Here is a 13633-nt window from a genome sequence, read left to right on the forward strand (position 1 = left end):
GAGAACCTACTATGTGCCAGGCACTGTATGAGGCACAAGGAATACAAAGTTGAACAGTGGCAACAAAAACACACACAATTCCTGTCCTCATGGAGTTTACAATGTAGAGGGTCTACATTAATCAAAAACATATAAAATTACAAAGGTGTTCAGTGCTAAGTAGTGGTATGTGTTCACGTGATAATGTATAACAGTGGGTCTTACTCTGGTGAAAGAAATTAGGGAATGCTTCCCTGAGGAAGTGATGAATGAGCTGAGATCCAAAAGACAAACAGGAATTAACTAAGCGACGAAAGTACTTCAAGCCAAAGGAATAGCATGAACAAAGGTTCCTATGGTGGAAGAGGCACTTTGATTCTCACTTATTCCAGACAGTTAAAGTGCAATGAGGGTAGAAGACAAAGAAAGTAAAACATGGTGCAAAATGAAACTAAGAAGTAATAATAATAACTAACCTCTATTAAATGCTCTTCAAGGTGATGTGCCAGTCATTGTTTTAATGTTTTGAGACATTAACTTTTTCAACGTTCATAATTATAATATAAATAGTGGCCCTAATACATAATCTCATAGGCAACATATTTTTGTTTTAATCATAAGAGCAATGAAATGCCATTAATGTGTTTTAAGCTAGAGGTGAAACTGGGGTAGGTGGGTTGCCTTGATTAAAACTGCACTTCAAAAAAGAGAATTCTCCCTGCCTATAAAAATGAATCAGGAAGGCCAGAGTAGCTTAGGAAGACCAGTTACGAGTCGACTGCAGTAATGCAGGTAAAAAGTGCTGATGGTAGCTTAGATTAGGAAGGTGGTAAGTGAAGAGAAGTACACAAATTTACGAGGTAAAATGACAGGATGCAGTAGTGAACTAATTTGGGGGTGGGGGGTTGCAGTTAGGGAGAGGAAGGTGTCTAAGAGGAGTTCTAGGTTACCAGCATGGAAACCAGGGTGATGGTGGTACCTTAGATTGGATACGTTAATAAAAACATAAAGAGGAAGTTTTAACCCCTATACTGACAAGTACTGAATAACAATAACTACAATAAAAATCCAAAAGGAGTTTCTGGTTAATTTTTTCACATATATTTGCCTGCAATCCTATATAGCCATTCTTACATGGCTTAAATAAAAATAATGTTTCATTACAACTAGTGTCACATGGTGATCTTTTGAATTCTAGGATAAAATGAGAAAAGAAAAAAAATACAAGATGCCAAGAAAATGTTTTTCACATATGTAAAATTAAAAAGGAAAACACAAGTATCATTTTCTTCCCCTGATTACTAACATCTCTGCTAGGGATTTAGCAAAGACATGGCAACTTTATATCTAATTTGTGGTCATTTAAAAACTCTGGTAGGTTGATTCCTATATTTCTCACACAGCTAAAAAGGTTGGGGTTAACTTAAAAAAAATTCTCCCCGTATCTTTTAAATAGTTTGAATAATACACACATCATACACACACACACACTTTAGAAGTATTATTATTTATGTTTAAAAGAAAAACAGATAAAAGACCAACAAGTGATTCCTTTCCCCACATCAGGAAAAAATCTGTGAAATAAGGAATAAGATAAAATAAAAGCATATAATTGGGATGTAAGTAAAAAGAGCAGGTTATTGTGATTTCAGTCAAGTCACTTGTTCTTTCTGAGCCTTAAGGTTTCTATTTAACTTTTAAAATGTGAATAATACCTACCTCCCAGGTTTGCTGTGGGAATTACATAATGGTTTTGGAAGTGTTTTATTAATTTTAAATCTCTATAAAAATAGTAATCACTATAAATTTTAAAAAATCTAACAAAGCATACAGAATGTTCAGATCCACATTAATTACCATCTCTACTGTTTACATGATTTTCTTGAGAACGCCAAATAAATTGAAAATAAGAAAAACATTCAGCATCTATAACACTAAATAATTATAATATATCATAAATTTAAAATTCATATAGAGCAAATAGCTCAAGTCTGAGAAACACTGCAAGCTCTGAAGAAGTTAATGTCCCATCAATCCAGGTTTTCTATAATAGAGACTGCTTTTGTTGACTATATACCTACAGATCAAAAGTACTCTACTAAGGATATAAGCTATACATTTAAAATATTTAATTAGACCTTTGCTTTTAATCTAAAACTATATAATAGTCTTAGATTAAAATGGTTTATCAGGATTTTTAAAACACTCTGAGGTAAAATAATAACAATTTAACTTGTTCTTTGCTGTATCCTTAGCTCCCAAAACAGGGCCTGTATTTTAAATAATGTTAGTTAAAATGGACATTATAGAAAAAAAAAAAAAAGCCAGTACCATTTTCAATAAAATCTAAAATCACTCCAACACTTAATATAAAATGAAAGATGTATTTCCTTCCAAGTACTTAGATAGAGGGATGGCTATATAAGTCATACCAAACAAGCAAAGCACCATAAAGTGTCCGAACGTGGTTGAAAATTTTCAAGTATCTTAAAGAAAGAGCAGTCCAGCTAGTTCATGTTCTATCTTGGATATATTTATGTTTAAGAATGTGAATTTTAAAATAGACCCCACTTAGTTTAATTCTATCAGAAATATATTTTAAATTGTTAAAAGCCTCTGTTTCTTAAATACTCATAAACTTTTATTTCATAATGCATGATTGAGATTCTCTCTCATGTTGCTTTCAAACTTAACAATCCCTAGAAAATAGAATTCAAAATTTACCAGTTTTTCTTATTATAGAAGATAATATATAAGTCACATAGAACTTTAATCAAAACTAGCATTATAAATTTGACATGTGCAAACATCCACCTGTTGTGATACTACAGGAATGGTATGAAATTGTTTTATGTATGTGAAAAGAAAATTCTCTGAAAACATTCCCTTCCTTAAATAAAGGAAAGATGAAGGTAAAGAACTAATATAAATAGTATTAGTTAAAATTCTTACAGTTACAAATGCTAAATTTAGTAGGATAGTTAAATTACTCTTTTACTTCTAACAATAAATGTTTAAAGGAATGTACAAATAATGCTTTTTAAATCAGTTGGCCATATACTCTAATGTCTTGCTTTTTTACAGTTTATGCTTTTTATTTTAACATTTGTGCCATCTTCTTTGTTGAAAATTATAGCTTCAACTTACACAGTTTACCCATCACTTAAAATGATTCTTTTTCACATTTTCAAGTTACTTCATAAGTGCAGTAGGGTGATGATTTTCTAGAATTTTCAAACCAAGCCATTAGATATTTATTAATTTGATTGGACTTTTTTTTACAGTAATTAAATATAGATTTAAGTACATAATTTTAATAACATTTAAAATGTAAGCCTCCTTTTATTTTACATTAGCCCTAAAAGCATCTGAATCTTTGTAAATAATAGTAAATTATTAACAAATAGTGATAAATAGTGGGAACACATAGATTTTAATTTTTCTTTTTAAAAAATGCCTATAATGTAATATCAAAATTAGGAAATGACATCTTCTATTCATTAGGCAGGTAATTATATTACAGTATGCATTGACTTCCTTATATCACACCAGTTTAAAAGAGGGTTTAAACCCCAAAACACAAAACAACCAAAAGATTGTAATGCCCGTACCTAGTATTTTCTAAACTGGCTTTGGAATAGTCACCACTTCATCACATTCTATTTCATTTTATTGTCTTTTCATGAAAAGGAAAGTCTTCCACTAACTGGAAACATCACATTATAAATAAAACCACCATACTCCAGAGCTATAATTTGAGTTTCTGACTGCCACTCCTGCTATTCAACTGTCATCTTCTTTATATGATGGAGAAGAGCATCTTTTTCCAAGTGAGCTTCTGCAAGAGCTGTTTTAGCTTTAGCCAATTCCTGTTTAAGAGATTCATTCTCTTCCATGAGCTGAAATGATAAATTCGGAAAATAAGAAAACTTAACCATTTTCAGAAAACACAAACTATTTATACAGTATCAAAGGTGTGACACATGAGTCAGTAAAATTACCCAGCGCTGGTGAGGATGCACTTCAGCCGAAAACTGCTTTGAGAACTTATTTGGAAACACATACCAAGCACTTAAAAATGTCCGTAAGTTTTGACCCAGCAATTCAAAACACTAATTAACTTCTAATTTCCAAATCTAATAGTGATTTTGTTTAATTTCAATTTCTCTTAAGATGCTGCTGCCTTACCACTCCTTGCTAAGCCTCTCTCCTCTTTTGCCTTTTATGCTACAGTTCTTTCTTGTTTACCCCTCTCTACCTATGGACTTTTCATCTCTTCCTCAGCTGTTTAATAACCCTTAAATTTTTCGTATTCTATTAAATTCCATAATTGGTCGCCTTCTCTTATCACTGGAGCCACTCTCTTAGATGATCTCATCTACTCCTGTGGCTCCAATAACTGTAGATAGCCTGATGCAGCACAAGCCTCTCTCTGGAGCCCCAGACCCACATTCTGAATATCTCATTAGACATTTTCATCTAGATGTCAATAGGTCTCCCCTCATTAAGACTCTGTTCAAGCATTTTATCCTCTTAGAACCATTCCCTAACCCCTAACCAGGAAGATGTGATAAAACTTTCTCCACAGGAAAACACATTTACACAGATATATTAAAATAAATTCGTTCAATTTCAAAGAGTTCTCAGACCTTTTAGTACCAGCTTAAGAATGCCTGCCTTACAGACCAAGTTGGGTATTTCACTATACTTCCCAAACTCTAGTACATATAACACATGAAACAGTATGTTCTGACTACTGTTTACACGCTTCTGTCTTTCCCACTAAACTTTGAGTTTCTTAATAGACAGGGAGTGGTATACTGTTACAATTCTATATCCTTAGCTTAGAGTTGACATCCAACAAATCCTGTTAAACAGATGAGTGAACTCATTCTGTGGTTCTATCATAGAGAATTAAAATTCTGCTGGACAAAATGTGATAACAGCAAAAAATAAGAAGCAACTCAAATATTAACAAATGTTAAGAGGAATATTTAGAAATGACAACACGTCCACACCCATATTAATCTGCCACTAACAATAAATATGAAGCATCGACTATACTTGAATTAAAAAAACAAATAGAATACATATATGAAGCATATGTAGTAATATGGAAGATATCTGTTAAACAATGTTATGTAAAAAAAAATACAGTTATATACACTAGAATAGTAATTGTTTAGAAAAATTATGGAAAGAGCCTGGGAGGAAAAATTTAAAAATACTGACAGCACTGTAGGAGGTTACAATATGTTAGAGTTGTTTTAAAATATTTTTCCAAAGTTCTGAAATGTAACAATACTTTTGCAACTTAAAAATAAGACATCAAAATGAATATATCTTCCAAGAAGCCTTCGTGGATTCCAGAAACTGGCACTGTCTCACACTTACTCCTTTATCTTCCATCAGACTACAAACTCTGTGAAGGCTGGGGATGTCCATACCTTGCTCAACACTGTATCAACAGCATCTAACACAGTGCCTGGCATATAACAAGCACTCAACAAATGTTAAATAAGTAAATAATGTCTTAACTATTTAATATTTATTTTAATTGCTGAAACTGAATGAGAATGAACTAGTTTTTCCATTACCTGTTCCCTAGTAAAGTCAAAGGAGCACTCAGGAAAGTTGCCTGACTGAGAAGGCCAAGGAACCTCTGGGCTCGTCTGAGTGGCTTGAGTGACACTGTGTTGTTTTTTCAGATCACACTTTCCACTGGTAAGCAGCACTGAATCACTTTTGACATCTTCTTTCAAATCATTTCTAGTGTTAAGCATCTGAGAATCTAATACAACAAATAAATACTCAGATAACATTTCTAAATACTTGATAAATCTTAAGTTCTCTTGTGAAAAACTAATTTAAAAATGAGTATCTCTATTAGTAGGAAGACATTATGAAACAGAAAAACAATAAAGTCAATAAAACAAAAAAGCTCATTCATTGAAAAGATGAACAAAATCAAAACCAAAAGCTCATCTGTTGAAAAGATGAATAAAATTGATAAAACCTTAGTTAGATGGACCAAAAAATAAAAAAGGAAACAAATTACTAGAATCAGAAATGGAAGAGGGGACGTTACTATCAACCTAATAGAAATAAAAATAATTGTAAAGGAATACTGTGAAGAACTGTATACTAATAAATTAGATAGCTTAGATGAAATAGAAAAATTCCTACAAAGACACAAGCTACCAAAATAGACACAAATACAACAGGTAAAGAGATTAAATCAGTAATCAAAAACAAGTGATGGTGCTTCAGGTATAGCCAGATACTGAAATTCATATGATGTCCTCAGGAGTGTCAATTTAGGAACCTGACTCTCTCTACTTCTCAGGTCCACTTTTCTTCTCTTCTGGGTTAGTTCAGTCATATGATGGCAAAGGTAGACTCTGGTGACCCCAAACAAGTAAGTTTTACAGCCTGTGACCCCTTCTCTCTCAGTGTCCTTTTCAATTCACAAAAAAAGACTCAGAATGCTTGGGTCACAGTCCATTCATGTATCACTCAGTGTCCCAAGGGCTGAAATCTTTTGACTGGCCCTGCTGGGTCCCATCTCCATTTTTGTGATAGGGTTATATGATTGCTAAGTCCATCAAAATCACATGCAACAGTCATGATAGAAAGGCAGTTCACCATATCAAATTACACTGAGCAGACAAAAGAGTAATACTGCTCAAAATAATTTTTCCCCTTAAAAAGATTTCCAGGGCTTCCCTGGTGGCACGGTGGTTGAGAGTCCGCCTGCCGATGCAGGGAACACGGGTTCGTGCCCCGGTCCAGGAGGATCCCACATGCCACAGAGCGGCCGGGCCTGTGAGCCGTGGCCACTAAGCCTGCGCGTCCGGAGCCTGTGCTCCGCAACAGGAGAGGCCACAACAGTGAGAGGCCCGCGTACCGCAAAAAAAAAAAAAAAAAAGATTTCCAGAAGGGTTTAGCTAAATCAAAGAACAAAAATATTTTTTAAAGCTTTTGTTCATATTGCCAAATTAGCCTCCATAATGGTTCCATCAATTTTACCCCTATTCTGTATATATAAAAATGGAATAGTTCCATCAACATGGATAAATGACATCAAGTTGAGTTTTGGTTTGTTTTTGGGTTCATTATATTACAGTGGTCTCAAATCAGAAACTACTTTTTATAATTTTGTCCTGTACTGATTATGTTTTTAGTAGTATTAACTAGGAAAAAAACTACAAAAACTGTTGTACTGGTTCAGACTAGCATACAATTCAGCTTGGCAGTGACTGTAAGAGAAATCCTAAAGTACTATGCCATGGAAAAGCCAAATTCTCCACTCTTTCAACCTCAAAAAATTAATAACACCCCTAAAATTCTACTTGATTACAAATTTATAACATACTTTTGTTTTTCAAACTTGTAGAGGAGCAAAACTCTTCTTTTAAATGAAATCTGACATAGAATGCTAATATGAACTAAAAAAAAAAAAAAAGCTGAGTTACATAGGCTGTAGTGAGAAAAATAGAGGGCCCAAGACCCATTTTATTTAGCCTATATCTCACTACTCATGGGATCCTAAGAATAAAGAAAAAACCACTGACCAAACAATTCTGAAACCCATTTTATTTCAATCACTGGCAGGTGGAATGAGGAGAGAAAAGGGAAGGAGAGGGAAAGAAGAGAAGAGGAAGAAATATGGGAAGAGAAAAAGAAGGAATGAAATAGAGGAGGAGGGAGGAGAGAGAGCTAGAGAGTGGAGGAGACAGAGGAGTGAGGATGGGAAAAGAGGAAGAGGGATGTAGCTGTAACTGGAGATAAAGACGGAGAGTTAACTGTGAGTCTGTTTTGCATATACACTCATTTGTAGTACCTAAATTTTAGATTCCACATATAAGTGAAATCATTAGTATTTCTTTTTCTCTGTCTGATTTATTTCACTAAGCTTAATATTCTCTAGGTACACTCATGTTGCTGTAAATGGCAGAATTCATTCTTTTTTATGGTTGAGTAATATTCCACAGTGTGTGTGTTTATATATATATATCTCATATCTTCTTTATCCATTTGGGTTGCTTCCATATCTTGGCTACTGTAAAGAGTGCTGCTCTGAACAGAAACAGACTCACAGATACAGAAAACAAACCAGTGGTTACCGAAAGGGAGAAGAAAGCAGGGAGGGGCAAATGAGGAATATGAGACTAAGAGATACAAACTACTAGGTATAAAATAGATAAACAACAAGGATATATTGTATAGCACAGAGAAGTATAGGCATTATCTTGTAATAACTTGTAATGAAGTATAATCTATAAAAATATTGAATCACTATACTGTACACCTGAAACTAATATAATATTGTGAATCAACAATACTTCAATTAGAAAAAAAAGAGGGAGAGATAAGTAGGGAGAAGCAGGTAGGAAGGGAAAAGGAAGAGATAAGAAGGGGAGGAATGAGGAGGAAGAGGCAGGAAGAAGCAAGTGTAAAGATGGGAGGGACTGGAAAGGGATAGGAAAGGAGAGAACCTGTAACTGACAAGGGTAATTGGAGTCTATTACTATAGAAAGACGTATTTCCTTTTATTTACTTTAAAAGAGCTTCTTTCTAGTTTTTTTTTTTTTGCGGTGCGCGGGCCTCTCACTGTTGTGGCCTCTCCCGTTGCGGAGCACAGGCTCCGGACGCGCAGGCTCAGCAGCCATGGCTCACGGGCCTAGCCGCTTCGCGGCATGTGGGATCCTCCTGGACCGGGGCACGAATCCGTGTCCCCTGCATCGGCAGGCGGACTCTCAACCACTGCGCCACCAGGGAAGCCCTTCTTTCTAGTTTTTAAGACAAATTTTGATGAACAAATCCATGCCCCTCATGGATGAAATGTGCACCTTACGACAATGTACACTTTTCCCCTCGCATAGGCTCTGCTAGTTACTTTCTAGATCTTGTACCTTGGACAAGCCATTCAACTTATCTAAACTTTAATTTCTTCATTTGCAAAAAGGAGATGATAAGAATACTTGCCTTAATTATCTCAAAGGGTTATGGTAAGAATTAAGTGAGTCAATATTTAATGTAAAAGAACTTAACAAACTGGAAAGCATTATTCAAATATTAACTGCTGTTAGTACCACAGCAGGTGTTCAATAAATACTTGACTTTAAATCGAGGTTTTAACAGTTCTCTGTTTATTCAGACAGAAGATGTCTATTCATTTGTCTTCTCTGAGTGTCATACAGGCACTCTTCCGAGTTTAGGTTTTACACTACTCCTTAGGTTTAGTAATTTAAAAATTCTTCCCTCATTCCCAGTGAGGAAGTATTATGGCAATGATTCTAAGGCTGTATATGGCAAAGAGTTGTTCATCACAGACCATTAAATATACAATGCCCCATCCTACCCCCAACATTCCAATATAATCTATTGGGAGGTACTCCCTAACAACACTTTTGCTGGGAGTCAATGCCACAATGGCCACTCTCTCAGATGGGAGTATGCCAGGTCCTAGGTGTGTTGGGTGCAAGACATGTTGAGAGACAGGACACTACTATTAAAATTAATTAACAGCAAATGGCATAGGATATACACACATACTATATATATATATATATACACACATACATATATATACACACACACACACACACACCCAAACACATACACAACAAACATTTTCTATCTTTTTCTCTTATAATAGTGTTATTAAGTTACTCAATTAGTCATATTTCACTGGAGCAACAAGAAATTGTAGTATACCTTTGTAATTTTCTGAAAAATTATTTTAACTTTCTCTTTACTGAAAAACTAGTCTTTCCCAAGAAGTGTGGAGTACTATGATAAGTGGCAATAAATAGATAAATAAATAAAAACAAAAAAACACCTATTCCTTCATGATGAACTTTATTTAATCACATCCAGAGCAGCTGCAAGTATACCTCATAGTACACTAAAAGAACAGGAAGGAGTAAATAAAAATATTAGGTAAGCTGCTATTATCACAGCAACAAACACCTAAAACTAATTTTTGAAACACCTACTAGTCAGATTATTCTGAATGCTCCTGTTGGCTAAATAAATTTGTTTTAAGGGAGAAAAACTCAGCATACCTCAAAATTTCTTTCCTTATTTTTCTCTTTTGGCTGTGCCACGTGGCTTGCAGGATCTCAGTTCCCCAACCAGGGATTGAACCTGGGCCACGCAGTGAAAGCACCAAATCCTAATCAATAGACCACCAGGGAATGCCCATACTTGAAAATTTCTTAAAGAGCTACTTGAGAAAGTAGGGCCATTCAAATTATTTACCCAAAGTGCTTCAAAATTCTAAGAAGCAAATAAAACTGTTAAATACTTGTTTATCATGGCTAATATATTAATTTGAGTCGTATTTATGATACATTATCATACAAGCTTTATGTGCGACACATTAGACTATGTGTTACATTACATACATCATACACCAAAGACCCTCATGCAATTCATTTCCACATGATAGGAAAAATAACATAATGTAATCTGCTTCATGATACTGCTCTTAGGAATACACTGAAATAAAACATGAGACACTCTGTATAAAACAAAGCATACTTGCTTATGCTTAAAACATGTTGTTCTTTCCAGAGACAATGGAAAACTACTTTAAAATAAATTGTCTTAAATTTTGTACAATGCTAATATCCTGAATAACACAACAAACTTTTCCATCGTCTCAATGAGCTTTTGAAAGGTACATCAACAATTTACAGGACTTCCCTGGTGGCACAGTGGTTAAGAATCCACCTGCCAATGCAGGGGACACGGGTTCAAGCTCTGGTCCAGGAAAATCCCACATGCCACAGAGCAACTAGGCCTGTGCGCCACAACTACTGAGCCTGTGCTCTAGAGCCTGCGAGCCACAACTACTGAGCCTGCGTGCCACAGCTACTGAAGGCTGTACGCCTAGAGCCCACGGTCTGCAACAAGAGAAGCCACTGCAATGAGATGCCTGTGCACAGCAACAAAGAGTAGCCCCCACTGGCCACAACTAGAGAAAGCCTGTGCGCAGCAACGAAGACCCAATGCAGCCAAAAATAAATAAATATTTTTTTTAAAAAGTAATGCTTAAAAAGAAAATTTTATATACATGAGTACTGCTGCTAAATTTAAATAATACCCTGAGTTTTAATGCCCACTTAAAGAAAATCTAGGATATGCTTTTCTCTAACATTTCATCACTACCTAAATGGCTTTGCTGAAAAGATCCAAGTGTCACTGTAAAAACATGAAATAAGAAAAATTATATTCCTAAAATGTAAAACATTTGATAAGGAGCAAGAGTTTTCAAAAATGTAAGAAATGAAGTGTATAAATATGTGACATATTCTGAAAAGATAAATATGTGATTTTTTTTTTTTGGCCACACCACAGGGCATGTGGGATCTTAGTTCCCCGACCAGGGATCGAACCTGCGCCCCCTGCAATGGAAGCGCAGAGTCTTAACCGATGGACCGCCAGGGAAGTCCCTCTATGTGATTTTTTTTTTTTACCCATACAACTTTAAAGACAAATCCAAATGGAGTTTCCATATTGAAATGATCTTCTTGCAAATATATGCCCTTGCTGTATCAGTGACTCACTTTTGCCTTAGCTACTACATTAAAATACAGTTCACAATTGGTAAAATATGTATTGATATTTCACTAATTGTCAAATATAGATAAGAAATATAGGGGAAAATACAGAGAAAATTTTTTCAAAGCACCTTGATTTTAAATTAGTTTTTACTCATTAAATTGATGTTTATTTAATTCTTTATTTCTCCATTATGTGTATGCAAGTGGATATTTTTCTTTAGATATTATAAACCTCTCATTTAAAACAAATATTTGTTTTTGTTTTCTTTAGCAAATAGTAATTAATCTCACTCAGTTGCCAATAAATCCCCAACAGTTAGAGCAAGGATTGTTTCAAATTTTGTCAAGTATAGATATTTTATTTGGGACTTCCCTGGTGGCGCAGTGGTTAAGAATCCACCTGCCAATGCAGGGGACACAGGTTAGAGCCCTGGTCTGGGAAGATCCCACATACTGCGGAGCAACTAAGCCCGTGCGCCACAACTACTGAGCCTGTGTGTCACAACTACTGAAGCCCGTGTGCTTAGAGCCCGTGCTCTGCAACGAGAAGCTCACGCACTGCAACGAAGAGTAACCCCCCACACCGCAACAAAGACCCAACGCAGCCAAAAATAAAATTAATTAATTAATTTAAAAATATTTTATTTTCTGGTACATTTTTATGTCAATGACAAACTTTATTGCACTGATATCAGAGAAATGGTCTGCATGAACTTTATGTTTTGGAATCTGTTGATATTTTCTCTGAGACTGAATTAATAGAGAAGTTTTATGGGTATTTGAAATTACCCATTTGTTGAATTCAAATATATATATATATACACATACACATACACACACACACATATTTATATTTATGTATCTATACTTGTACTCTGAGAGGCACGTAAAAGTTTCTCTATGATTATAGCATCGCAATATGATATGATTCCATTTCTCTTTACTTCAAATAGGTTTGCTTTATATTTTTCAGTTATGTTGTTAGATGGATAAAGGTTTATGACTGAGGTATGTTTTGGGGGATCTTTTATCAATATGAAATCTCTCTCTGAGGCCAATGACTTTAAGAGGCACCTCACAAAAGAAGATATATAGATGGCAAATCAGCATACGAAAAGATGCGTACATCATATGTCATCAGGGAAATGCAAATTAAAACAACAGCATACCACTACACACCTATTTAGAATGGCCAAAATCCAGAACATTGACAACACCAAATGTTAGTGAGAACATAGACCAACAAGAAATCTCATCCACAGCTGGTAAGAATGTAAAATAGTACAGCCATTTTCTTACAAAACTAAATGTACTCTTAACCATAAGATCCAGCAATCACACTCCTTGGTATTTACCCAAAGGAGCTGAAAACTTATGTCTACACAAACACCTGCATGTGAATGTGTACAGCAGTTTTATTCATAACTGCCAAAATATAGAAGCAACCAAGATGCCCTTCAGTAGGTGAAATAAACTGTGGAACATTCAGACAATGGAATATTATTTGGCTCTAAAAGGAAATGAGCTATTAAGCCTTGAAAAGACATGGAGAAACCTTAAATCATATAACTAAGTGAAAGAAGCCAATCTGAGGGCTTCCCTGGTGGCGCAGTGGTTGAGAGTCCGCCTGCCGATGCAGGGGACACAGGTTCGTGCCCCAGTCCGGGAAGATCCCACATGCCGCGGAGTGGCTGGGCCCGTGAGCCATGGCCGCTGAGCCTGCGCATCCGGAGCCTGTGCTCCGCAACAGGAGAGGCCACAACAGTGAGAGGCCCGCGTACCTCAAAAAAAAAAAGAAGCCAATCTGAGACAGCTACATACTGTATGATTCAGCTCTAACTCTGGATATTTCTTGAAGGTAGAGCTGATAGATTTTAGGTGACCTACTATTTTTTACTTCAAAGATCAGGCTTTTAATTTTCAAGGATTTCTAACTGGTTATTTTCCATAAAAGCTTGTTCTTGTTTTGAGTTCAAAATCCTATCATCTGTCTGAGGATATTAATTATAATTCTTTAAAAGTCTCAACTTTTCTTCAGCACTCTGAAGCACTGGAACACTCTGTTCTGGTTTTGTGTAAGA

The 13633-nt window shown here is 35.3% G+C and overlaps 1 protein-coding gene across 3 annotated transcripts in view; it reads right to left on the bottom strand.

The window, feature by feature from the left end:
* Nucleotides 1-3631: 3631 nt before the first annotated feature.
* Nucleotides 3632-13633, bottom strand: part of BLTP3B (bridge-like lipid transfer protein family member 3B) — a 104004-nt gene continuing 94002 nt past the window's right edge. For all 3 annotated transcript variants that reach the window (XM_082850027.1, XM_082850026.1, XM_082850025.1), the window contains exons 20-21: nucleotides 5577-5770; nucleotides 3632-3878 (exon numbers count right to left, since the gene is read on the bottom strand). In XM_082850027.1, the coding sequence (XP_082706153.1) occupies nucleotides 3759-3878; nucleotides 5577-5770 (314 nt within the window). In that variant the 3' untranslated portion in view covers nucleotides 3632-3758. The remainder of the gene's footprint in view (nucleotides 3879-5576; nucleotides 5771-13633) is intronic.

The sequence above is a fragment of the Leucopleurus acutus genome (assembly GCF_964270905.1).
Source record: "Leucopleurus acutus genome assembly, chromosome: 11".
NCBI classification, from domain to species: Eukaryota; Metazoa; Chordata; class Mammalia; order Artiodactyla; family Delphinidae; genus Leucopleurus; species Leucopleurus acutus.